This window comes from Artibeus jamaicensis, unplaced genomic scaffold (assembly GCF_021234435.1).
Source record: "Artibeus jamaicensis isolate MK-2021 breed Jamaican fruit bat unplaced genomic scaffold, CSHL_Jam_final contig_2259, whole genome shotgun sequence".
Classification (NCBI taxonomy): Eukaryota; Metazoa; Chordata; class Mammalia; order Chiroptera; family Phyllostomidae; genus Artibeus; species Artibeus jamaicensis.
In genome coordinates, this window is record NW_026521468.1 from 5337936 (window position 1) to 5361433 (window position 23498).

Consider the following 23498-nt stretch of genomic DNA (forward strand, 5'->3'; position numbering starts at 1 on the left):
GACTTTGATTGAGACTGTATCAAATCTAGGAATAATTTGGGGGATAACTGACATCTTAATGTTGAGTCTTCCGGTCCCTGAACAGGACAGGGTGTGTCCCTCCATTTACTTAGGTCTTTACTCTCTCTCAGCAGTAAACAGGTCTTATACGTATTTTTGTTAAAGTTATTCCTAAGTATTTCATGGGCTTTTTTGAGAAGGGGAAGGGAGAGAGAAACACAGGGAGAGAAACATCAGTGTGTGGTTGCCTCTCGAGCTCTTCACTGGGGGGACCTGGCCCACAACCCAGGCATGTGCCCTGACTGGGAATAGAACCAGTGATCCTTTGGTTTGCAGGCAAGTGCTCAGTCCACTGAGCCATAACCAGCCAGGGCTAAATTTTTAGTTTTTCTATATTTCACAATAGCCTGTTGACATTTAATTTGTATTTGTATTTTGACCCTGTATCCTAAAACTTCGGCCACTCTTTTGTTCTAATATTTTATTTTTATATTCCTAAAAAATATTTTTATATTCCTTTTACATGTACAATCTAGTCTTCTGCAAATAAAGACACTTTTACTTATTTCTCGTTCTTTATCTCAGCAGTACTGATCACATTTCCTATTTGCTGACATCAGTAGTGACAACTACTGTGTGTCAAATATGGTTCTAGACCCTCTGCAGCCAATATTTGACATTGCTGTTGCTGCACTTCTGTAAATGGGTATAATCATTCCCATTCTATGAGCAAGATCATTGAAACTCAGAGAGACAAGTCACTTGCAAAGGACAGTTGGCATCCGATACATGGTGGAGTCAGGATTTGAACCCAGGATTTGGCTGTGAAGCCTGTGTTCCTTTTCCACAGTGGGCCAGGAATTGAACTGGCCCTTTAAGGATACAGCTGCTGGTTTCAGATCAGCAGCTGAGGACAGCTCTCTCCCAGAATCCCATGTATGGAGTGATGGGAAAACAGAGACTCTTAGAAGCATGTCCTGCTCCTGGCTGCCCTCTCTGAACCTCTGTGGTTCCAGCTGGCTGCAGAATTATTTCACTGTTTCAGCGTTGGCAGGAGTTAAGTGCAGTTCCCCTCTGGCTCCTGGTCGCTTTCCCCGTGTGGCGTCGACCTCATCCAGCCCTGCTGGGACAGAGTGTCATGGGGACCTTGAGCTGTACTTGTAAACAGGGCCCCGGGCAGCCTGACTCAGAGTGGCCTTGGGGAGAAGTGGGTTCGGCCTCTCAGGATCCTGCTTCAGTTGCCTGCCAAAGAGCAGATGTCACCGCAATTCATGGTCCGTCTCCGACCCCGAGGGGCTTGCTCAGCGTTGAATGTCCTGTAAAGGCAGGGGAGGCAGGCTTGGCCGCACAGGCCTGTGGCATTGGTCCTGATATCAGCCACCTTGCAAGGAGTGGGATGAGATTTCAGAGAGGGTCTGGTGGCAGCAGAGCCTTGGCCTCCTGCCTGGGGTCCCCAGGACACAGCTCTTTTTGTTTCTAAACAGTGCTCTTGTGGTTCCGCTCCGTGGCACGGGCTTCTGGCCGGCTCCTCATAGCGCGGCTTTGCCCCAGGCCCCCAAAGAGAACTGCCCTCGTCAGCAGGTTAGCGGTTTCTGCACGAGGAGTCACCTGGCAACAAACCAGATGACTCAGTGGCAGTCTTTACCCAAACATGCCCTGGTCTGAAACCTTGAAAGTGTGTTGGTCGTCAGGTTGGGTGGGTGAGGGTCAGGGGTCATGTGGGAGGGGTTTGGGGTGGGAAGGTAGGGCTAACCATCACCTTCCAGGTTGTAGTTGGACTGGCTTGCGTGTCCTTGTGGACATGTGCTCAGGTGCGTGGTGAGCACTGCCCCACCGACAGACTGCCCGAGATGCCCGGCTGTCTGCCTGCGGGCAGGTATGTGTGGCATGAGCAGTGTGTGTTCCTGGTGGCAGCCTCGGCAGAAGCACGTCTCTGCTTTCTGTGATCTCCACTGCCCTCCCCGCCACCCTCCTGACTATTCCAGTTGTATCTGCAGTCCAGTTCACCTTAAAGCTCACCTTCACTTCCTAAAAAGCTGATAAGCCGTGGTTTTCCTGCCTGCTGGGAGCAGCAAGTGAAAGCACACACACGAAAGGAAACACTCACGCCTCTGAAGATGATGGTTAGGAGATGGAAAGCTCACCCCCACCCCCCAGGCATCTCCTCTGACGCCCTCACCCTCCTGGGCTTGGAGCGTGGCACCGGCCCGCAGCAGACTGTCCGGGAAGCTGTGCTCCTGGACTGGGCCGGCCGGGGTCTCTGTGGTCGGGGTGCTACTTCCCCATCCACTGCTCTGTTGTTTAGAGGACACTGTTGTGTTTCACAGTAGCCGCCTGTCCCAGCAACCTGGACTGATGTGATTTCTTTCTCATTTTCCCCCAGATGCTGCAGCTGTGACGGAGTCACTGGGGTTTGTCCATGTTGGGGAGGAGCCTTCCTTTCGGGGGTGACCACACTCACCTGGGCATGCCTGCAGGACTCCGGGCCCATGGACCTGAAGGAGAAGCGTGTGGTAGGCACATTTGCTTCCCTGGTGGGGATTGCCTGTGTGTCTGTTGCACTCTCCCTACTCGCGTTTGCCTGGGAGGTCCTCATTTGGGGTCCTCAAACCAAAAATGAGAGAGGGGCAAGGCTCTGGGGCTCGGGGGCTGAGCTCAGCTGGAAAGCTGAGGCTCAGGGAGCATCGAGTGCCGGGCAGAGGCAGGCCAGGCAGTTACCACCACTGCCAGGCAGCGCGTCCTGTTCTGACTGGGGCTGGCCCCAAGCCAGTCTTTCACTTCTTGCCTGGGGCTGTGTAATTCCGTCTGTTCGCTCCTCGCTGAGGCTGTGCCCCAGCCTGCTGAGCCTCTGCAAGTGCTGTCGGGCACCCTGTCTGTGGTTAGGGAAGAGCTCCCGGTCAGACTGCAGATGGGACTGCACAGTCAGCAGGAAGGGGGCCGCCTCCCAGCCTGACCTCAGGTGCACCAGCCTCCCGGTGCACCGGCTCTGCACGGGGGTAGATGTGTCATCTGTGTATCTCGCTCCTGGACGAAGGCCGCCCTCGAGGAGGTCCTTTGGTCTCTCACCTGGGCTTGTGCCACACCTTCTAACTGGCCCCTCTGTGTCTCTGACTCCTTTACTTGGCTGTCGGAGAAGGCTACCCAAAATGTGGAGCTGACCTTTTGTCACCCCAGCCTAGAGGTTGTCAGTGGCTTTGTGCCACCTGCTGAAACCTTTGGCCCAGAGTACAGAGCCCTCCCTAGTCCTGCTCCTGGCCTTTGGTGCAGCCTCCCCAGCCTTCCCCGTCTTGGGCACACACTTCACATTTAGGCAGTTACCCTGAAATGCTCCCACCCTTCTCCCGGGCAAACCCCTACTATTCTTTCTTCCAGACTGAGTGTAGACATCCCCTCTCCTGGTAAATCCTCCTTCCCCTCTCCAGAGGTCCCTCCTTTCTGCATCTTCAGCTGCTACCCTCACACTTGCTACACTGTGTTGAATAACCTGCCTGTGCCCTGGCTCTTAGCATAGACCCCGGCTTGTAGCAAGGGCTTCATAAATATTTATTAACTTGAACTTATGGATAGTGATCTTCCTGCCACAGAGATCTTGGGAAGCGTGGAGGGGAGCTCTGGCCTCTGGTGGCACCTGGCTGAGTGCCTACCTGTCGAGTCCCAGGCTTCATGTGCCTCGGGCCAGCTGTGGAACAGGCTCGTGCACCTGAGCTTGCAGCAGGTTTGTTCAGCCTCCTGTTCACAGAGGTTTCTGGCTGCTCTGCAGGTGACCATCCCAGCAGTGGCTGGCACACAGGAAAAGCTACGGTCGCTTCTCCCTTAGCACGGGTGCAACTGCACACCAAGAGTTACCAACTGCAACAAGGGTCGCAGTTCCAGGGAGCACCCCTACCTACCCCTGCTCCCCCATGCCCCAGCCTCTGATGCTGTGCAGTGTGGTGGTCTGTCTGGATAAGGCTGACTGTCCCCAAAACAGAGGACAGTACTATCCTCTGTTTCCAGCCTGTTGCTGAAACCTCAGTTCCTAGTAATTTGGGGAAGCAAAGTTCCGTGAGCCGAGGGGCCGGCTTCTCTCTCAGGCCTGAGGAGGAACACTTGAGAGCCCAGGCTGGCCAGTTCTCAGGGGCCATTTTTCCTGGAGGATTTCCCTTTATTCTCGTCTTTCTCTTTCTGGGTCTCTGAGTGCTGAGCTGGAAAGCACCGTCCCTGTCATCGTTGCCATCAGCAGCAGCCGTACCTACGCAGCGCTTCCTTTGGGTTGGCGGAACTCTAGGCTCCGGGCAGGTGGCCCCTGGCGTGGAGGAGCTTCCAGCCTGGTTGAGGAATTAGTAGTGCGAGCAGCTAAGTCATAGCACCTGATGGGCTTTCTGAGCGACATACCTGGTGGGTGGGATGACTGGGCTTCTCAAGGTAGAGCCTGCAGCCTCTACCAGTCCTGGCTCTGAGAGGGGTGGGAGGTGGAGAGCTAGATGGTGGCTGCTGATGGCGAGGGGCCTGTCGTCCCCTGTGGTAGCCCAGGATCGGTTAGGCTGTTGCTGGTTGATGTTATGCACCCTGTACCCCTTCTCTTTGTGACCTACCTGTCCTCAGTGGGTCCCCTTCAGAGCCTCCCCTCCCCTGCCTCCAGTCCTCCAGCCCGTGGTGGATGTGCTACAGCAGTGAGGTCTGGGTTCTGCTTCTTAGAGGCAGAGAGGCCCTTTCTCTTGCTGAAGTGGGCAGCGTTGGGGGTGGGGGGCTCCTGCAGAGCCCCTGGCTCGGACCTGGACCTGAGCAGTGGTCCTTCCAGGGCCTTTCACACAGGTCGGGGGCGGGGGTGGGTGGGTGCTGGCTTCGCTGTGGTTCCCAGGGAGCAGCACCTTGATAGAAAGCTAAAGGGGGAACGTGACCTGGGAGCAGGGGTCAGGGGCACAGGAGTCTTCCTCCTTGCGGTTTGCTAGGTGCAACCCCACTGCACAGACAGCAGCCATCCTACCGGTGGCTGCTCCGAGGCTCGTCCTGCCTTCCACGGGCCTGGGCCTCAGGGAGGCCTCCTGCCCTTAACTTCTGGACTGCCCGGGCCCCTCCTTTTCTTTCCCACTCAGCCCTGGGTTTGGGAGGGGGCTGTGCTAGAGAAGGGGGAGCGGAAAAGCTGGCAGTGAGAAGTCTTCCCTTCCCTGCAGCCCCAGAGACGTGTTGTCTAGGAAACAAGGGCCCGGGAGAGCCTCGCTCAGGCTCCAGCCCGCGCTCTGTAGCTATTGGACCGTTAGGCTGTGTCCTCTCCCTCGGGGTTTTGCGGCCCCATCCTAAGGGTGGCCTGGACGTAGGCAGAGAAGTTTCCCATACAGTCCCAGGACCTTTGCCCTCCTTCACCCAGGGGAAGTGCTGACAGTTTCCTGTATGTCACACTCAAGGGCCCAGAGAAATGCCCAGGCTCTGCCGATGCTCATGGAGGTGCTGAGGCAGGATCCCCAGGTCATAGGCCTCCTCTTTCTGGCCGGGTGTCCGCCGTCTTCTGGTCCCAGGAGCACGTAGGCAGGTGTGTCTGACTGCACCTGGGGGTTCATCAGCTGCTGCCCCAGCTCCTCAGGCTCATTGAATAGCAGCTGTTGGGGTCCTAGTACCACCTGGTGGGCAGGTGTTGGTTCCCAGATGTTGGAATCCTCAGACGCCCTTCCTTTTGGGGCTGGCTCTTCCCTCTGCACTGGATTCTTCCTGTTCGCTTCCCGGCCCCTGCCCTGCCCTGCCCCCCTGGAAGTCACTGCTTCGGATTTCTCCGTCGCCAGTTCTTCCCCCTTCCTCACAGGATGTGCTGCTATTAATAACGTGCAAGTCCCCCCTCCCCTCCTTCCTGCAGCTCTGGCTGCAAAAAGAGCTGTTGTTGGCTTGGCCCCACCCTGGGAGTCTCGGTGATCTGGGGGAGCCCTCACCTGGCAGGCTGTCTGCTGTGGGGCCCCTAACCTTGCCCAGTGACTTGGGCCAAGGAAGGAGCCCAGGTGCTCCTTGATGCCTGCCGTTGCCTTGACGACAGCAGCCAGGTCCTGCACTGTTCCTCCTGAGCCCCACACCCACCCTTGGCTGCAGTCGCCCCCTCTGCTTACCCGCAGTGGCCTCCTCTGACTAGCAGGCCACCCTCCCGGACATCTGGCAGAGCATCTACAAACTTCTCCTTGCAACTCTCTCTCTCCTCCCCCCTCCCTCCCTCTGGGCTGCTGTGCAGCCTGCCTCCTCCTCTTCCCTCCCTCAGTCTGCAGCGGGCCTGGAAATAGGCTGAATTAATCAGCAGATTGGAGCTCCACCGGGCTGCGTGCGGTCGCTGCGGCACCCGCTCCTTGCTCACACACTCTGTAGCTCTCTCCCCTTCCCTCTCTCTCTGGGCGGTGTGGGAAGTTCCGTAGCTGACTCCCTGTGGCTCATGCTGTTTAAGCAGGCAGAACTATGGATGCCTCTGCAGGGCAAGCACAGCAAAGTGAGTATGCCAGTGTGGGTTCACATGTGTGTCAAAATGCTTGTTCCCTGCTCGGTGGGGGAGGCCTTGGGGAAGCGGTTGCCAAAAGCCTTGAAGATGGATGCGCACTGGAGACAGCTCCAGTTACGAGGTAGCCGGGATGGTGACAGAAGGAGGCTGGGAGTGGAAGCGAGCATGCCAGTGTGTCTCAGGACCTGCCAGCCAGGCCCCCAGAGCGGGAGTAGAGCCCACATTCCCAGGGGAGCATTGCTGCCTGGGTGCTAGGACCTGGGTCTCCACGCATCAGCGACAGGCAGCTCTGGGTCTGGATGCCGACCCTCCTCGGGGGTGGTAAGGGGGCTTTTCTCACTGGGGAAGCGGAGCTGGGGTGATTCCTTTTTAGGCCGTGGTGGCTGCAGGCAGAGGAAGCGGGGCGAAGGTGCCAAGGTCAGCCTGTGCTTGGAGAGTGAGGAAGGGGAGGAAGCTGAAGGCGTTGGTCGGCCTGGCTGCAGACAGCGTCGATCTGTGTCTGGCCAAACTCAGGAGAGATTTATCATGGCTCTCGTGGCCCGATCTCCGTCTCGGGGATTCAGGCGTTATGCCCCGTCCAGCTTCGAGGTCCTCCCTGCCTGCCTTGGTCAGGAAGGCTGTGATGGTGGGGACCTGGCAAAGGGGCCAGCCAGTTCTAACTAGTGGTTATCTACTGCTGTCAAGGCCAAGGGTCAAGGTCTCATAACCTGTCTGTCTACCTGAGCCTGGAGGACCTTGATTCTGCTTGCTCCCCACACAGGTGGAGTAGGAAGAAAAAAGTGGCTGTGCCGACAGAACCTTGGAGGAGCCCCAAAAGGACAGGGGCTGGGGGGCTTCTGGCTCTGGGCCCCTGGAGAAACCTGACAAGGGTGGCGTAGGAGCGCACAGGTGGGCTGGCTCGTTACTGACCCAGATGCTCGGCTCTGGGCCTTGCAGAGCTGGTCCTGTTTAGCAGCAGACCCTGGTTTGTCAGAGGTCCCTCCCCACCCTGCTGCTCCCCCAAGCCCCGCTGCTCTGCCAGTGTCTCCCTTGGATGATGGGACAGAGAGAAGCAGCCTAGTGCACATCGGGGTTCACTGCGAGTCTCTCCCGAACCCGAGCTTCCCAGAGCCTCAGGTGGCTCTCTCTCGGGGCTGGTTATGTATGGGCAGTTAAACCCGTGGCACTGGGTCGGTTCTGTGTGCAAAGCCTCAGTGAGTGGAGAAGCAGGGCCTCGCCTCCCCGCCGGTGTAGAGGCCCCTCTAGCCATTGCTGGTCGCCCCAGTTACATCTCTGGAGGTGGAGGGTTATGGTTTCTGAGCATCTGGGAAGCAGGAAGTGCCTTTGGGTACTTAAGGGCAGGCAGATCTCCCTTACCCTTCTTGGCCCAAGGAGGCAAGAAAAGCTGACCTCAGATTGCACACGTACAACTCGGGTCCTTCTTTCTCAGACAAGCCATACCCAGCCTGGCTCAGTCTCCCCGATGGTGCCCAGGCACCGTGAGGTACCCAGCCTAACTCCTGCTTTGGAAGGGGTTGGCAGAGCCCATCAGCCCTCTCCGAACTTCCCTCGGAAAGGGTGAAGTTCTTCCACCAAGGTCTCCCCAGCCGTGGCTGTCGTCACACCACCAGGGAGAGAAACCATGTCTGGTGAGAGCAATGGTGACTCTTCCTGGGACTGGGCTGTCCTGCCAGAGAGGGGTGAGGTGTTGTTGCCTTTCGGGTCGGTGAGTGGCCGTGGCAGCTGGATAAGCGAGGTTGGGGTGAGGAGAGTGGGCTGGCTCCGCAGGCTGTGCCCTTGCCCCCTGGCCAGCCTGTGCAGGCAGGCATTTTCTTGGGGTGGCATGTAATTACAGGGCTTATTTTCCCTCTGCTGTGCTGTCTTTAATCATCAGTCTGGAGTTGGCGCTCCTGGCCAGACTCAACGTGCGGGGGCAGACACATGCAGCCCCTGCTGGCCCTGCCCTGGGAGCCTCTGCCGCCCTGCCACCCTGTACCTCCTGTGCCCAGAGAGCAGTGGCCTACAGCTTCTTGGAGCCCGGGGGTAGAGGTGGGGAGGCAAGTGCGTGGCTGGGCAGGGGAGGAGGAGGTCCTGGGTTTGGGGCACCTGGAATAGGCAACAGATGTTTGCCCCAGGACTGCCCCAGAGCAAGCAGAGAGCAGTCGCTGAGTGTCCAAGTTCTGCAGGCCTGGCTACAGGAGGGACACTGCCCTGGCTGGCGGGCAGCTCCTTTTAGCCTGTGTCTGCCTTCCCCAGCCTGGTCCCCATGGCAGACCGAGCAGCTTCCCTGGGGACCTGCAGCCTCTCCTTTCTCCCCTCTGATCCCTGTCTTTGTGGCACGAAGCCTTTTTCCTCTGCAGGCCTGACCTTCCCTGCCTCCCGGAGGTGTTCTCCCTTTATCCTTTCTGGAGGCCTGGCTAGGCAGTAATGTCCTGGGCTGAGGAGGGAACACAGAAGGCTAAGCCCCAGGGAGAAAGGGTGGAAGGGGAGCGCAGGTCCCGGCCATCCCGCTCTCTCGCCCTGACCATCCCCAGCAGCTGTGCTTTCAGACTCCCTGCCCGGCCGGCAGGAATGGGCATCCCCAGGACCAGCTCCCAGGACACAGGAAGGCCTGCAGTCCCCTCTTCCTTCTCGTACCCCTGACAGCCCTCCCAGAGGCTTCCTTTCCTTCCATGTCAGGAGTCGAGGCAGGTGCAGACCTGAGCTTTACCTGATGCTCGTTTGGACTGCGGCCTCTCGGGGAGGCCCCAGGACCCCTTCCCCCTGCCAGGGGATGTGGGGGACCAGGAGGACAGTGTTTACCCATGCGAGGGGGCCCTGCCCGGAGGGCTGTTTCTTCCTGAGCTGGAAGAAGCCATTATCTCCTTGGGGAAGAAGCAGCCCTTATCTCCATAATCCCCCAAAGCCTCTGTGGAGAGTGGGGATTAGATGAGTTATAGGCAAGGGGTCTCGGGAGCCTTTGGGCCAGGCCTGCTTAGGAGCCCGTCCTCGTCCCTCAGGCCATGGGAGCTGGCACTAGGCCAGGGTGGGGACTCTACTTGGTCAGGCAGGACAGGTCTGCAGCTTCCAGAGACAGCCCCCGGCTCAGCATCCTCTTTCAGTCTTGGAGATGTGTGTCCTGTGAGGGGCGAGGCTGCCAAGGATGGGAGCAGGCAGCAGGAGGACACCCAGAGCGTGAGTGGCAGAGCCCGGGCAACCCCAGGGAGGCCGACGGGGTGGTAGGAGCAGAGGTGTCAGGGCCATGGGCTGCGGCAGCCAGGGCGCCACCCCAGTGACTTCGGTCAGGGCTCAGTGGGCGACCCCGAGTCCCATTCCTGGTGCCCCAGGTCTAGGGCTCCTCTCGTCCAGGAGCATTGCCTGGTGGAAGCTCACGATGGTGCTCTTTAGGTGGCGCTGCGACCGATTTGCTCCGCCTACAGGTACTGCCTTTCCCGGGGTGTTCTTTTTCCTAGGACCCCCCACCCCGTGCATGGGATTCAACCTGGGACAGGCCCCACCCACAGAAGTTTTGATTCAGTAGGTATGGGGCAGGGCCTGGGCGGCCTGCTTTTAGAGGCTCCGGGCCTTCCTGCTATAGACCTGGGGGGCCAGCCCCCAATAAGGCATTGCTGGGACCCATGAGGTGTATGTGCATTTGTCGTCATCACTTGCTCAGCGAGAGCTCGCCGGGCTGCTGCCAAGTGCCGGGCGCCGCCCCAGCAGCTGGTGGGGGGCAGTGTGGAGGTGGGAGACCTCAGTTACCTGTTTTTAAGGAAAGGGCAGCCTAGTGGGGGAGCCAGACAGGTGACTCTATGACGACAGTTCCGAAGGGGGCAGCCTGTGAACCAGCCAAGGTGCCCAGGGTGCTACCGGAATACAAAACTGTCCCCCCGAGTGCAGCCCTGGGTTTTGGGAACATTTCCTAGAGCTGGTGATGTTTGAGCTGAGTCTCGAAGGGGAGGTAAGAGCTGTCTGGGGCAGGGAGTGTGGTCTTGGCAAGGAGAATACACAACGGTATTCACACGTCAGGGGAGTGTGGCACGTGTCCCGAGTGGCAGGAAAGGAGGCTGGAGAAGCCGGCAGGTGGCCGGGCGTGCTCAGGACTCTGGACCTGGTTTGAAAGGCGAAGGGGCCAAGTGACCAGGCATGCGCTCACTCTGATGGGTGTTGTAATTGCTTTGGACAAGGTGGAGACTGAAGGTAGTGACTGGGGGTTGGGAAGAGGAGGGTGGGCGGGCGTTGGGGGATCCCTGCCTGGCCTGGGTGCCGAGTGAGGAGTGCGGACTCTGGCGGGGGGTGGGAGAAGGTGGCCATTCCCAGGTTCGGACCCATGGAGTCAGGTGTCTCTGAGCCAGCTGTGAATTTGGGGCATGGTCGGGCTGGGAGTGAAATCTAGGAGGTGTGAGCTTATCGGTGACTGTGGCCCGGGTCACCCTGGCAGCATACATCCTGTCGTGAAGATGTGTGGGGTGGACTGTGGGGTCAAAGGAGGGGAAAGGACAGGGTTGGAGAAGGAGGAAACAGGAATGGGGCGGGGGGCTCAATGAGGGGAGGCCAGGCTGGGGGTCACGTGGGACCATGCAGGGGTCCCTGGTGTCTCGGAGGCAGCACCCTGCCCGCCATCCTGAGGGAGGGGGCGTAGGCGTCATGGGGCACAGTCCTTTCCTAGGAGCAGCTGTCTTTTCTGTCAGGTCGTGTTTTGTGTCTCACGGTGCAGTCCCCCCTTTCTGGGAAGTGAGGGGGTTCCCCCTAACATTTTCTCTAGGAACAATGAAACGCTAGCCTCTGCATGTTAGCCACCCTCCCCCATATATAATGGCATGTAAAGATGGCAGCAGCGAGGCAGGCAGGGTCGGGGGTCAGCGGTGACGACAGTCCTGGGGGCGCTGGGAGGTGCTCGTGGCTGCGGGTTGAAAGATGAGTGAAACGTGAGTTAGAAGATACTGGGTACGGAAAGTTTGTTTCTGTTTTAAACTTGGCTTTGAAGAGTAGGAGAGACTACGTACTCGAACATCTTTTGGTTTGGTGGAGAGTTGAACTTGCTTACACTCCAAGGGTCAGGGGCTAGTGGAGGACGAGGCGAGGATTTAGGAGGAGGGAGACAGGGCCTGGGGAGGAGAGCCCCGTCCTGGCAGGAACCTGGGGCTTCGGAGGACACGCCAGAGCACTTCTTGCTTCCCTGCAGGACGAGCTGCCCTTGGCCCTGGGCCTGTCCACCAGGAAGGCCCTCAGCATCCTGAAGGAGCAGCTGGAGGCGGTGCTGGAGGGACACCTGAAGGAGCAGAGGAAGTGTCTCACCTGGAAGGTAGGCTGGAGCCTGGCTGGGGTGCGGAGCAGCTCAGGCCGTTCCCAGCGCCCCAACTCACCCTGCTGCCCTGGCCACGCAACACCCCTAGAACTCACTGGAAACCAGAAAGGAGCTGGGGTTCCTTTCGCAGATGTCCTGGCCACTCTTGCTGTAGGAGCCCAGCAGACTGGACCCCAGCTGAGTCCAAAAGGAGAAGACTGAGGCAGCCACAGGGTGGGGTGGGCAGGGTGGGCGTGGGGGAAGGCGGCCCCTCACTCCGCGGCCCCTGTGCTCCCCAGGAGGTGTGGAGAAGCAGCTTCCTGCACCATAGTAACCGCTGCTCCTGCTTCCACTGGCCCGGCGCGTCGCTCATGCTGCTGGCTGTGCTGCTGCTGCTGGGCTGTCACGGGGGCCAGCCGGCTGGCAGGTAGGCATTCCTGCCCCTCCTTTCCCTCCTCGGGTCTGGGCTGGCCCTCATCCCACCCGGGACATCCCGGGGAGGTGGGCTGCTGCCCCCACAGCCAGCACCTGGGTTGTGCGGCGATCCTCAGTCCCTTAGCCGGCTGCTGGCAGAATGGGAACTTGACCCTCTTTTCAGGAGGGTCTGTGTGGGGTATGAGTGAGGAGTCTAGGGCCCTGGGCTGGCTGCGCTGGTGCTGGTAGCTCCCTCCCATCCCACCAGCCACGGGGTGGAGCTGGTGAACGCCTCGGCACTGCTGCTCTTGTTGCTCCTCAACCTCCTCCTCATCGGGCGGCAAGACCGGCTGAAACGGCGGGAGGTGGAGCGGAGGCTCCGGGGGATCATTGACCGAATCCAAGGTGAGACCACGGGTCAGCCATGCTGTGTGGAAAAAGCTGCCCTGTACTGGGTCAGCACCCGAAAAACCTCCGTCCTGAGCGCTAGCCCATAGGCATTGCCTCTGGTCGGCATTCTGGGGGCTCCTGGCATCAGCGCATCAGCAGGTTGATTTGCCCTCTTTCGAGCAGGACAGTGAGGGCCGTGGGGCCGCTGTGGGTGCCCGGGGGTGGCCTGGGCAGGCAGGTGGCAAATAGCAGCCCCAGTGGCTTATAGGCTTGCTTGTCAGTTTGGAGACTAACGGGGGAGACCCTCTCTCTGCAGGAGGACAGTGGGGAGTTTCCCCTCCAAGTCTGCCTCGCCTGATGGTACTGGGTTGGGGGAGGTGGGACGTGGACCAGAGAAGTCTGAGAGACCCGCCAGGATTGGGGCTGGGGTCCGGGAGGCAGGAGCCCCAGGTGGAGCCACCCAGTTTCTGAAGGAGGAGGGACTTGCACAGCCAGGCAGGTTTCTGCTCGCCCAGCCACTCAGCCAGCCCTCCTGAAGCCCCGGCACCGGGGTGAGGACTGCATTAGGCTCTTTTGAGAGATGGTCGGTCCTGCTCCCAGGAGTGCGAGGTCTTGTAAGGGAAGCAGCACCTACTCTCACGACACCGCTCTCTGATGGCGTGGGGCAGTGGAGGCCGAAGTGCTAAGGGAGAGTCTGACCTCACTGACCACTGCAGCCGTGTGCTGGGTGCTGGGAGTGCAGCGGTGACCGGGACGGCAGGCCCTGCTCTCCAGGGGCTTAGTCTTAGCTCAGGGGCCATCAGTGGCTCCCTCTTGCTCACCCAACCATTCTGCGTGGCTTCTCAGAGCCTCTGGCACAGGCTCGACCTTCCTTTCCAGCCTCTTCTTTTGCTCCTCATCCTCACCTTAAAACTACTCCCACTCCCAAACCTGCTGCAGGCTTCCCTGTCGCCTCCGTCCTGCTGTCTTTCTCCCCAGCACGCGTTTCCCTCACTGTCTCAGCTGACAAAACATCTCGCCCATTCTTCAAGGCTCATCTCCAGGGCTCCCTCTTCCACGAAGCCGTCTCTGATTGCCCCAGCGCCTCTGCACTCCTGCAGCTCCAGGATCTTCCCGAGCACCCTTCTCGAGTGTGCTTGCCTCCGTGGAGTCCTCTGCCCACAAGTCGCATCTCCCCTCCTAGGCTGTGGCTCCTCAAGGGCAGGGCCTGTGCTGTTCTCACCTTTTCCATTTGTACCCCCACGGAGCTCAGCACGTCCTCAAAGCCTTCAGCAATGTCTGTGAAATGCATTTGGAAGGGTCGGGGGTACAGAGAAGAAGAGCTTCAGGTGTTCGGAGGAGGCGGAAGCGCCTGGGCTGGGTGTCTGGGAAAGGCTTTGTGGGGGAGCCGACCTTGAAAGCCGGGAAGTGTCGGAAAGGACAGCGTGGGTTGACGCAGGGTTTCAGAAAAAGGCTTCATGTGCAAGTAAAGCTCTGTGGTGTGTGCTGGATCTGACTGGTGTGCGGAGCCCTGGGTGAGGTGGTCCCCCTCTCTCCATTCTCGCTAGATGCCCTCAGGGATGGCAAGGAGATCAAGTGGCCAGATGCCATGTACCCCGACCTCCACATGCCCTTTGCACCATCCTGGTCTCTGCACTGGGCCTACAGAGATGGACATCTGGTCAACCTGCCAGTTAGCCTGTTGGTAGAAGGAGACATCATAGCTCTGAGGCCCGGCCAGGAATCGTTCGCCTCTCTGAGGGGGATCAAGGTAGCTCGAGGCTTTTCTCCTTCCCTGGAAATGCTGCGGGACAGCCCGCAGGCAACAGTGTGGGGGTCCCGGGCTGAGTCCCAGAGCTTTCTGCCGACTCGTGGACTTCTTGGCGCGGGCTGCAAGGCAGCGGAGCAGGGCTGGGACATCTTTCTCCACCTTGTCCTGTTCTTTCTTCTCTGATCCTCATACTACCAGGATCCGGTCCCACAGGCCCCAGCCCAAGTGACTCTTTGCTAACTGATGGCCCCTAGCCCCATGATATGTCTCCATTTAGCTGGAATCATCAAGGAAGAGCGGCCTCCAACAGAAGCCTTTCATCGCCCTCACTCTCCTGCCCTTCGTCCCTGGCAGGATGACGAGCACATCGTCCTGGAGCCCGGAGACCTGTTTCCCCCTTTCTCTCCACCCCCGTCTCCCCGGGGAGAAGTAAAGAAGGGGCCCCAGAACCCCCAGCAGCACCGGCTCTTCCGCGTCCTTGAGACCCCCGTGATTGACAACATCAGGTAGGGGCGCTGCCCTGCCTTTCCCCTGCCGACCCGACTTCTCTTCCCCAGTGCCTCTGTGAGCAGGAGCCAAGGAAGGAGCCGTCCCCTGTGGCGGCCCTGCAGCCAGGCCTCTCTGTGGGTGCTTCCCTTTAGCGTCTGTTGAGCGCTCCAACCCGGTGGTGCCTCCCCTCCCCGTCCCAGTTCTCAGGCAGCTCTGGGGGCAGCACAGGTCACTCTCCAGGGGTCCCATGGCTGGGACTGGGGGACAGGAGGGAACCACGGGCCTCAGTGAGAGCACGGGTGTCTGGGCTTTCCCCTGAGCTGAGGGTCACCTCTTTCTGCAGATGGTGCCTGGACATGGCCCTGTCCCGCCCCGTCACTGCTCTGGACAACGAGCGGTTCACAGTGCAGTCGGTGATGCTGCACTACGCCATGCCCGTGGTCCTGGTGCGTGAGGCATGCTGCTCGGGGGAGGGGAGAGGGCAGAGGGCAGAGGGCAGTGGCGGAGCCTGAGGGCCAGCTCAGGGGAGCGTGAGAGTGGAGATGGGAGTCCTGGACTGAGCCAGCCAGTGTCAGGGGTGAGTGGGCAGGACTGGGAGCCTCAGGGCCTGGGTCCTGCTCTGGGGGACAAGGGTTCAGGCTGTGCCTCTCCTGCTGCCAACAGGCCAGCTTCCTCTTCACCAATGGCCTGCGCTTCATGCTGAATGCCCCCGGCGTCACCTCCTGGCAGTACACCCTCCTCCAACTACAGGTAATGAGCCTCCCGTCCTCTCTGTCACGCTTTCCTCTTTCCCTGGAGGCTGGGTCCCCTCATCCCTGACTGCCCCTCTTTTTCTGCAGCCCAGAGGTCCCCCAGGCTTCAGCTTAAGAACACCTGCTTCCTTTGCTCCCTTCCTGTCCCTTGCCACTCAGGGAATGACCCTGGGGCAGGGGAAGCCGTGCCCTCCTCTTTGGGGGCCAGCAGCCCTGTCAGTGTGGTTCCCTCTCTCCCAGGTGAACGGCGTCCTGCCCATCCTCCCCCTCATCTTTCCGGTCCTCTGGGTTCTGGCAACCGCCTGCGGAGAAGCCCGTGTCCTGGCCCAGATGAGCAAGGGCTCCCCCAGCTCCCTGGTAGGAGCCCGCAGTGAACAGCAGTGGGAGCCCAGCCCTCCCGTGGTGGGCCCGCTGCACCGGCAGGCCCTGGGCGGTCCTCCTGGGCACTGCCCTCGGGGGTGGGTGAGCATGCATCCTGGCTCTCCGCAGACAGGAGAATCGGGGACTGCCCGGTGTCCTTTGCCACAGACGTTGGGAGCCTTGCTGGTGTGGGGTCCCCACCTGCCAACTTAGAGGCCTGTGTGAGGAGGACAGTCCCCTCCATGAGGCTCACTCCCTCTCCTCCATGCAGCTGGCCAAGTTCTCGGAGGACACTCTCAGCAGCTATACGGAGGCCGTCTCCACTCAGGTGTGCTCACCGGGCCGCATTCTCCCCGACTCTGCGACCTCCCAGCCCCTGGCGGGTTCTCGGAGCCCCAGTCTCCATCTCACTGGGCGTGTGTCACCGCCCTGCCCGCACCCATGCCCCACACCCCACTCCAACTTCCCGGTGCCTCCTGGACTGTTTCCTCTGGTGGCCACAGAGGCTGGCTCCTGGGAGGTACAGCTGTGCCCCAAGTGCCCCATGGACTTTCTCCCACCAGGAAATGCTGCGCTGCATTTGGGGCCACTTTCTGCGGGTGATCCAGGGGACGTCGCCGACGCTGAGCCACAGCTCCAGCCTGCTGCACAGCCTGGGCTCCGTCACGGTGAGCGCGGCCCTGCAGGAGGACCCTGCTGCTGCAGGCCTACTTCCTGTCCGTTCTGGGGGCCTGGCTGCCACTCAAGTGGCCCCTGGCAGGGGGGCACGCCAAGCCCCTTTCCCAACCCGGTCTCTCCCTGCAGGTCCTGTGCTGTGTGGACAAACAGGGGATTCTGTCATGGCCAAACCCCAGCCCCGAGACTGTGCTGTTCTTCAGTGGGAAGATGGGGCCTCCGCACAGCAGCCACGAGGACCTAACGGATGACCTGTCCACCCGTTCCTTCTGCCACCCTGAGGGAGAGGAGGAGGTATGGCGGGCGGCCTCGGAGGGACAAGACGAGAAGGAAGGAGGAGGGCTTGGGTGCCGTTAGGGGTCTGCTCCTGAGCGGTTCAGGCGGAGTCCTCCACAAAGCAGTGGGGGAATAACCACCCTGGCCCCTGGTCCCTGGCGGCCGTTGGCCCGGGTCTAAGGCCTCTGCCCCTTGTATTCCTCAGCCACACGAACGAGATGCCCTCCTGGCTGGCACCCTGAACACCACCCTGCACCTTTCCAATGAGCAGGCGCATGACAACTGGCCTGGTGACGGGCCCAAGCCCCCCGAAACCTATTCCCACCACAGAGCACTCGGCCGCAGCAAACACCCATCCGGCTCGAATGTGAGCTTCAGCAGGGACACTGATGGCGGGGACGAAGAGCCCGGCAAGGTGAGAGGAGAGGGCGGAGAGAAGCGGCCCCCTCGTCAGGTACAGGGTGTCCTGGCCTTCTCCGCTGCAGGGGCCCATGGGGCCCAGCCCAGGCTGGGTGGCTGGTGTTCAAAGCCCAGGCTCTCAGGTCTCTAGGCTTGGCCAGGCAGGACACCTCCTGCGGCCTCGCCCCTGGCTGCTCTGTGCAGTGGGGCCCTTGCCCCTCTGCGGGTCTCACTGATGGCCATGGGTTGGGAGGAGGCCCCGTCCCCCAGTCACAACCTTCTAAAGGCAGAGAAGCCGGTGTTTCCTTCTGGAACGTCTGTGCTGAAGACGGTCCTTCATTGTATCCTCCTTGGTCTATTCACCCCTTTTGTGGGTATTGCCAGCATTGCTGGCACAGTATCTGGGAGCAGTCAGCCTCAGAAGGACAGGGAGGGGTCCCTGGGAGGGGGGGAGGGAGAAGCATGAGCGTGCTGTGCCGGGATCAGGGTGCCTTCTCTCAGGGGCACCCTGTACCCCGCCCAGTCTGAGGCCCCCCTTTCGCCTCCACGTCTCCCCCAGGGCCAGCCCGGGCTGGGGGGCGAGTCCTACGAGGCAGAGGACTTCGTGTGTGACTATCACCTGGAGATGCTGAGCCTGTCGCAGGATCAGCAGAACCCCCCGTGCATCCAGTTCGACGACTCCAACTGGCAGCTCCACCTCACCTCCCTCAAGCCCCTGGGCCTCAACGTGCTGCTGAACCTGTGCAACGCCAGCGTCACCGAGCGCCTGTGTCGGTTCTCCGACCACCTGCGCAACATCGCCCTGCAGGAGAGCCACAGCGCCGTGCTACCCATCCACGTGCCCTGGGGCCTCTGCGAGCTCGCCCGCCTCATCGGTACGCGGGCCCTGGCCAGGCTGGTGGTGGCTGGGCACTTAGAAGAGGCTGGGGCACCAACTCCAAACAGACCGGTCCCAGGCATGGCTTTGATCGAGATCACCATGAATCCTTTTAGCTTCTGGGCATCTCCTTCAGCCAGGCGCAGCTGTTCTATGGCGCTCCCTAGCCTAGGAAGTCGCTGCTGCTTGGAGAGGTGCAGGAGCCAGGCCAGCGTGGCTTTCGCTCCGTGCTGGGGAGGGGTGCTGGGTGTGGGCTCCCTCCCCCAGGCTCTGAGTGCCGCCCCCTCCTGCAGGCTTCACCCCCGGGGCCAAGGAGCTCTTCAAGCAGGAGAACCACCTGGCACTCTACCGTCTTCCCAGCGCCGAGATGGTGAAGGAGAGCTCCCTGGGGAGGCTGTCCTGTGTCACCAAGAGGCGCCCCCCGCTCAGCCACATGATCAGTCTCTTTATCAAGGACACCACCACTAGTGAGTCTCCCAAGCTTGGCCCACATCAGGCCAAACCTACTGGGAGCTCGGGGCAGGGCTCCTCGTCCTTTTAGGAATGCTGGGCAGAAGAACACTAGACAACTTCTGAAGACCTCAAATATGGCAGGATTGGGTTGGGGGACCAGGGCTGGGATGGTGGCGGTCACCGAGGATGGGACCATCTGAGGGTGGGCAGCTCAGTGCCCACATGACAAGCCCGGGGCATTCTACGCAGGCCGGCTATGCGACCATGTGGCCGGACAGTTTCCTGCACCCCAGGGGCTCTTTAGCACCATTCCTGAGGTCGGCAGTGTGTTGCCCGAGAGGGCAGAGTGGGGCAGGAGTGGCTCGGGCACTCATGGCCTGGCCTTTTTATTCGCTGCCCTCAGGCACAGAACAGATGCTGTCCCATGGCACGGCGGACGTGGTCCTGGAGGCCTGCACAGACTTCTGGGATGGAGCCGACATCTACCCTCTTTCAGGTTCCGACAGGTGGGTGAGCACATGCCAGCAGCTGGAGCCTTTGGCCCAGGTGATCAGTTCCTGGCTCATAGGTGTGGGGTGTCGCAGGACCCCTGGCCTCATGTCCGCCCTTCCTCCCTGGCAGAAAGAAAGTGCTGGATTTCTACCAGCGAGCCTGCCTATCTGGTTATTGCTCCGCCTTCGCCTATAAGCCCATGAGCTGCACCCTGTCCTCTCAGCTCAATGGCAAGTGCATCGAGCTGGTGCAGGCGCCTGGCCAGAGCAGCATCTTCACCATGTGCGAGCTGCCCAGCACTGTCCCCATCAAACTGAGCACCCGCCGCAACAGCTGGAGTTCCGACGGTACTGTGCACAGCCGCCCCCGGGGGGGAGGGGCGCTGGAGTGGGAGGGCTCCCCGAGGGCCATGGGGCAATCACAGCAGAGGGCACAGTGGGCGCAGCCCTGGATCTGGAATGCCATGGTGGCACTCACTGTCTGGTGACATGGGCAAGCCCCTCATGTTCTCATACATAAACTAGCTCCACCCCTGCCCGCCTCCTCCCGGGTTTCCCGGGATGCTCCTCCAGTGGGATAACATGTGGAAGGTCACTTTCTCTGAAAGTCACACAGCAGCCGCAATTATGGAGCATTAGCCTATTCAAGTCAGACAAGAGGCCAGGTCACAGACCCTGCTGGAACAGGATGACCCCCACCCCGACCCCCCACTCTGCCAAACACCGGGTCTTGTATAAGACCCAGGAGATCGTGAATTGAAGTAGTCCCCAAGGGTAGGGCCAGCCCCCTCACCGGGGGTGGGGGGGCAGGGCTGGGCTGTTGCTTCTCCGTAGGATTGTCCCTGGACTGATGAGTACCTTTCATTGTCTTTTTTCCTCTGTCTGTTGGCTCTGCTATGTGTCCTGGTTTGTGCGTGCGTGGTCCACTGTGGCCTGCATGCTCCTTGACCTGGGTGTGTCATCTGTGTGTGCGGCCCTGGGCTGCCTCCCCGAATTTGCTGGTTCCTGGGTGTCCTGATGGGGCCGTGTCCTGGCTGGTCCTTGTGCCTCGTGTCCACCTGAAGAAGGGATCGGGGAGGTGCTGGAGAAGGAAGACTGCATGCAGGCCCTGAGTGGCCAGATCTTCATGGGCATGGTGTCCTCCCAGTACCAGGCCCGGCTGGACATCGTACGCCTCATTGACGGGCTGGTCAATGCCTGCATTCGTTTTGTCTACTTCTCTCTGGAGGATGAGCTCAAAAGCAAGGTGGCGAGAGCACCCCCCCATCCCTGCCCCACTGCCGCCACCGATCCCTGTCCTCACGGGCTTTGGGGCCCATCTGTTCACCGCTGTTTGCCTTTTGCAGGTGTTTGCAGAAAAGATGGGCCTGGAGACAGGCTGGAACTGCCACATCTCCCTCACACCCAATGGCGACATGCCCGGCTCGGAGATCCCACCCTCCAGCCCCAGCCACGCTGGCTCCCTGCACGATGACCTGAATCAGGGTGAGAGCAAAGGTTTGTGGTGGGGACGAGGTGGGGTGGGTGGCCCCCCTTGCAGCTGTACTAGAAAGAGCCCCCTGGAGCCTTCTGGACATGCACATTCCCATGGAAAGTGGCTTCAGCCTCCCCTTGGTCATGGCGGCTGATGGGGGAGGGGCGGACACCGGTAGGCAGGGAGGTCCCTGCCACATGCAGGCAAGGAGAGGCCCTTAGAAGGCTCGCCCCCAGGTGAGGGACAGGTTTTCATCCCCACAGTGTCCCGTGACGATGCAGAAGGGCTCCTGCTGGAGGAGGAGGGGCACTCAGACCTCATTAGCTTCCAGCCCACTGACAGCGACCTCCCCAGCTTCCTGGAGGACTGCAACCGGGTAGGGTGGCGGGCCTGCACCCCGCACTCCTGGAGGGGGCACGCGGCAGGTCCGGGCAGAGAAGGGAGGGCAGGGACCCTTCTCTCGGACCCGGGGGCCACCTGCGTCTCTGCTTCCTGCAGGCCAAGCTGCCCCGGGGCATCCACCAGGTGCGGCCCCACCTTCAGCACATCGACAACGTGCCCCTGCTGGTGCCCCTTTTCACCGACTGCACCCCCGAGAGTGAGCACTGGGCCACCAAGACTTGGGTGTCCTGTGGGCTCCTGAGGGGGTGTTGGTTTCCCGTTCAGGGAGCAGAGGAACCCGGGCTGGAAGGAGGTGGGGGGTCTGGTGGGCTGCAGCCCTGGGGGTGCCTGTTCTAGGGAGTCCAAAGTGCTGTGCCATTGAGAAGCTGGTCACAAAGGAGATCCCACTTCCCGTCCCGTGGGTCTCTGCCCAGTGCCTCACATGGCCTTGACCACCTGACACGGCGCCCCGACTCTGCCCCCCAGCCATGTGCGAGATGATCAAGATCATGCAGGAGTATGGGGAGGTGACCTGCTGCCTGGGCAGCTCTGCCAACCTGCGGAACAGCTGCCTGTTCCTCCAGAGCGACATCAGGTCAGGGGGACCCCAGACCTGGGCTTGCCTTGGGCTGCGGCATACGTTATGGCTGATCTTGCCCTGGTTGAGGGGACCAGGGGACCTGGGCACAGTGGGGAGAAGAGGGATCAGGCGCTTGCCCAGTCCTATGGGAGACAGCGTCTTCGGAAAGGGCAGCTGATGGGAACACGTCCCCCTGCACTGCCCAGCATTGCCCTGGACCCCCTGTACCCATCCCGCTGCTCCTGGGAGACCTTTGGATACGCCACCAGCACCAGCATGGCCCAGGCCTCGGATGGCCTTTCTCCCCTGCAGCTCTCAGGCCACCTCAACAGCCTGCCTTGCTCCCTGACCTTCCGCCAAGAGGAAACCATCAGCATCATCCGCCTCATCGAGCAGGTAGGGGCTTGGGCTGGTGGTGGGAGGGGGCCTTGGCGGGGCGGGGCCTGCTTGGGCTGGGGGTGTCATGACACAGGACCCACCTGGGCTGCCAAGGGCAAGCTCGCCTCCAGGCAAAGGTCTCCCAGGCAGGTAGGTTTGCAGGGGTGTCAGGGCACCAGGTTCTTGGCTGAGGTTCGTCAGCTCTGGAGTCTGAGAGAGGCCACAATCTGTCCCTCCTGGTCCCTAGGCTCGGCATGCCACCTATGGCATTCGCAAGTGCTTCCTCTTCCTGTTGCAGTGCCAGCTGTCCCTTGTGGTCATCCAGGTGAGCCGGCCAGCAGATGTTGTCCCCTCCCTGCCTGCTTCTTTGCCTAAGGGCCAGTTCAGAGTCCGAGGCCAGCTGGGAGGCTAGGAGGGTGCAGCGCAGCCCAGGAGCCCCTGAGCCTCTCTGAAACCCCGGGCTTTTGGAGACGGCCCCGTGAGCAGAACAGTGTGCCCATCAGCCCCAGGCCCTCTGGGCCGGGATGTGAGCGTCTGCCTGGGCAGAGGGGGAGGCAGCCTTGGGGCCCCCAGGGTCCTCTTTGTCAGAGACTAATCGTGCTTTCTGGGCCCTCCTGGTCCAGTTCCTCTCTTGCCTAGTCCAGCTGCCACCACTGCTCAGTACCACCGACATCCTGTGGCTGTCCTGCTTTTGCTACCCTCTGCTCAGGTGAGAAACTGGCTGTCCCTCTGTGCCCAGGCAGGCAGGGCTGGGAAGTTACTGAGCACCCCCAGGAGCCCAGGTTCAGGGAGTCCCAGGGAAATGCCCCCTTGTCTTAACCCTCCTGCCCACCAGCCCTGCCCTCTCTCCCAAATCCCAAGATTCCTACATGGAAATTGAGAGATAGAAGGTCACAGTAGCTGCCCTTTACCCGGTCTTTGCTTTTCAGCATCTCTCTGCTGGGGAAGCCCCCCCATAGCTCCATCATGTCTATGGCAACGGGGAAAAACCTTCAGTCCATTCCTAAGAAGGTAAGCAAAGTAGAGCCGGTGAACCCAGGCCTTGCCCAAGGAATGTGAGTGTGGAAGGGGCTGGTCCTCAGGAAAAGGAGCGATCAGGATGGGGCTCCTGTCACAGTGTCCTCGTCCAAAGGAGGTTGGGTACAGAGCTGAGGAAGAGCCTCGCTGGGTGGGCAGCCCTATCCCCCCAGGCCTGCCCATTTACCGAGGAGCCCACTGGGTCTGAGGGCCTCTGGAGTAACGGGCCTCCATCCTCCTGCAGACCCAGCACTACTTCCTGCTCTGCTTCTTGCTCAAGTTCAGCCTCACCATCAGCTCCTGCCTTGTCTGCTTTGGCTTCACGCTGCAGAGCTTCTGTGACAGCTCCCGGGCCCGCAACCTCACCAACTGCTCCTCCGTCATGCTGCCGAGGTGGGTCCCGCCTACGGCCCCCTCTCCTCACCCCCAGTCCACTTCCCAGGGGCCCAGACGGGGCTGAGCCCACGCCTTGCTTTGGCAGCCACGCCGACACGGCCCCCGCCTGGTTTGATGACTTTGCCAATGGCCTGCTGCCGGCTCAGAAGCTTGCTGCCGCCCTGATCGTCCTGCACACTGGTGAGGGGCTTCTGGAAGGGGCGGTGGTGGCTGGTGGGGCTGCCCTGGGGCCCGGGCTTCAGCCCGTGGCAAG

General features: G+C 60.7%; 1 protein-coding gene across 7 annotated transcripts in view; it reads left to right on the plus strand.

Moving 5' to 3' along the window:
- TMEM94 (transmembrane protein 94) overlaps positions 1–23498 on the plus strand; it is a 30941-nt gene that overhangs the window by 5745 nt on the left and 1698 nt on the right. For 2 of the 7 annotated variants that reach the window (XM_037157775.2, XM_037157774.2), the window contains 28 exons: positions 2384–2513; positions 11592–11711; positions 11993–12120; positions 12376–12512; positions 14045–14247; positions 14602–14753; positions 15080–15182; positions 15400–15486; positions 15729–15845; positions 16120–16176; positions 16412–16516; positions 16653–16817; positions 17005–17214; positions 17758–18073; positions 18369–18542; positions 18932–19034; positions 19150–19367; positions 20084–20265; positions 20366–20516; positions 20757–20869; positions 20992–21091; positions 21361–21469; positions 21661–21850; positions 22080–22157; positions 22456–22541; positions 22762–22843; positions 23094–23242; positions 23331–23425. In XM_037157775.2, coding sequence (XP_037013670.2) covers positions 2490–2513; positions 11592–11711; positions 11993–12120; positions 12376–12512; positions 14045–14247; positions 14602–14753; positions 15080–15182; positions 15400–15486; positions 15729–15845; positions 16120–16176; positions 16412–16516; positions 16653–16817; positions 17005–17214; positions 17758–18073; positions 18369–18542; positions 18932–19034; positions 19150–19367; positions 20084–20265; positions 20366–20516; positions 20757–20869; positions 20992–21091; positions 21361–21469; positions 21661–21850; positions 22080–22157; positions 22456–22541; positions 22762–22843; positions 23094–23242; positions 23331–23425 — 3754 coding nt within the window. In that variant the 5' untranslated portion in view covers positions 2384–2489. Of the gene's footprint in view, positions 1–2383; positions 2514–5948; positions 6440–9554; positions 9602–9879; positions 9944–11591; positions 11712–11992; positions 12121–12375; positions 12513–14044; positions 14248–14601; positions 14754–15079; positions 15183–15399; positions 15487–15728; positions 15846–16119; positions 16177–16411; positions 16517–16652; positions 16818–17004; positions 17215–17757; positions 18074–18368; positions 18543–18931; positions 19035–19149; positions 19368–20083; positions 20266–20365; positions 20517–20756; positions 20870–20991; positions 21092–21360; positions 21470–21660; positions 21851–22079; positions 22158–22455; positions 22542–22761; positions 22844–23093; positions 23243–23330; positions 23426–23498 lie in introns of those variants that run through there. The other 5 variants (XM_053661381.1, XM_037157776.2, XM_037157770.2 and 2 more) reach the window with 5 other exon arrangements.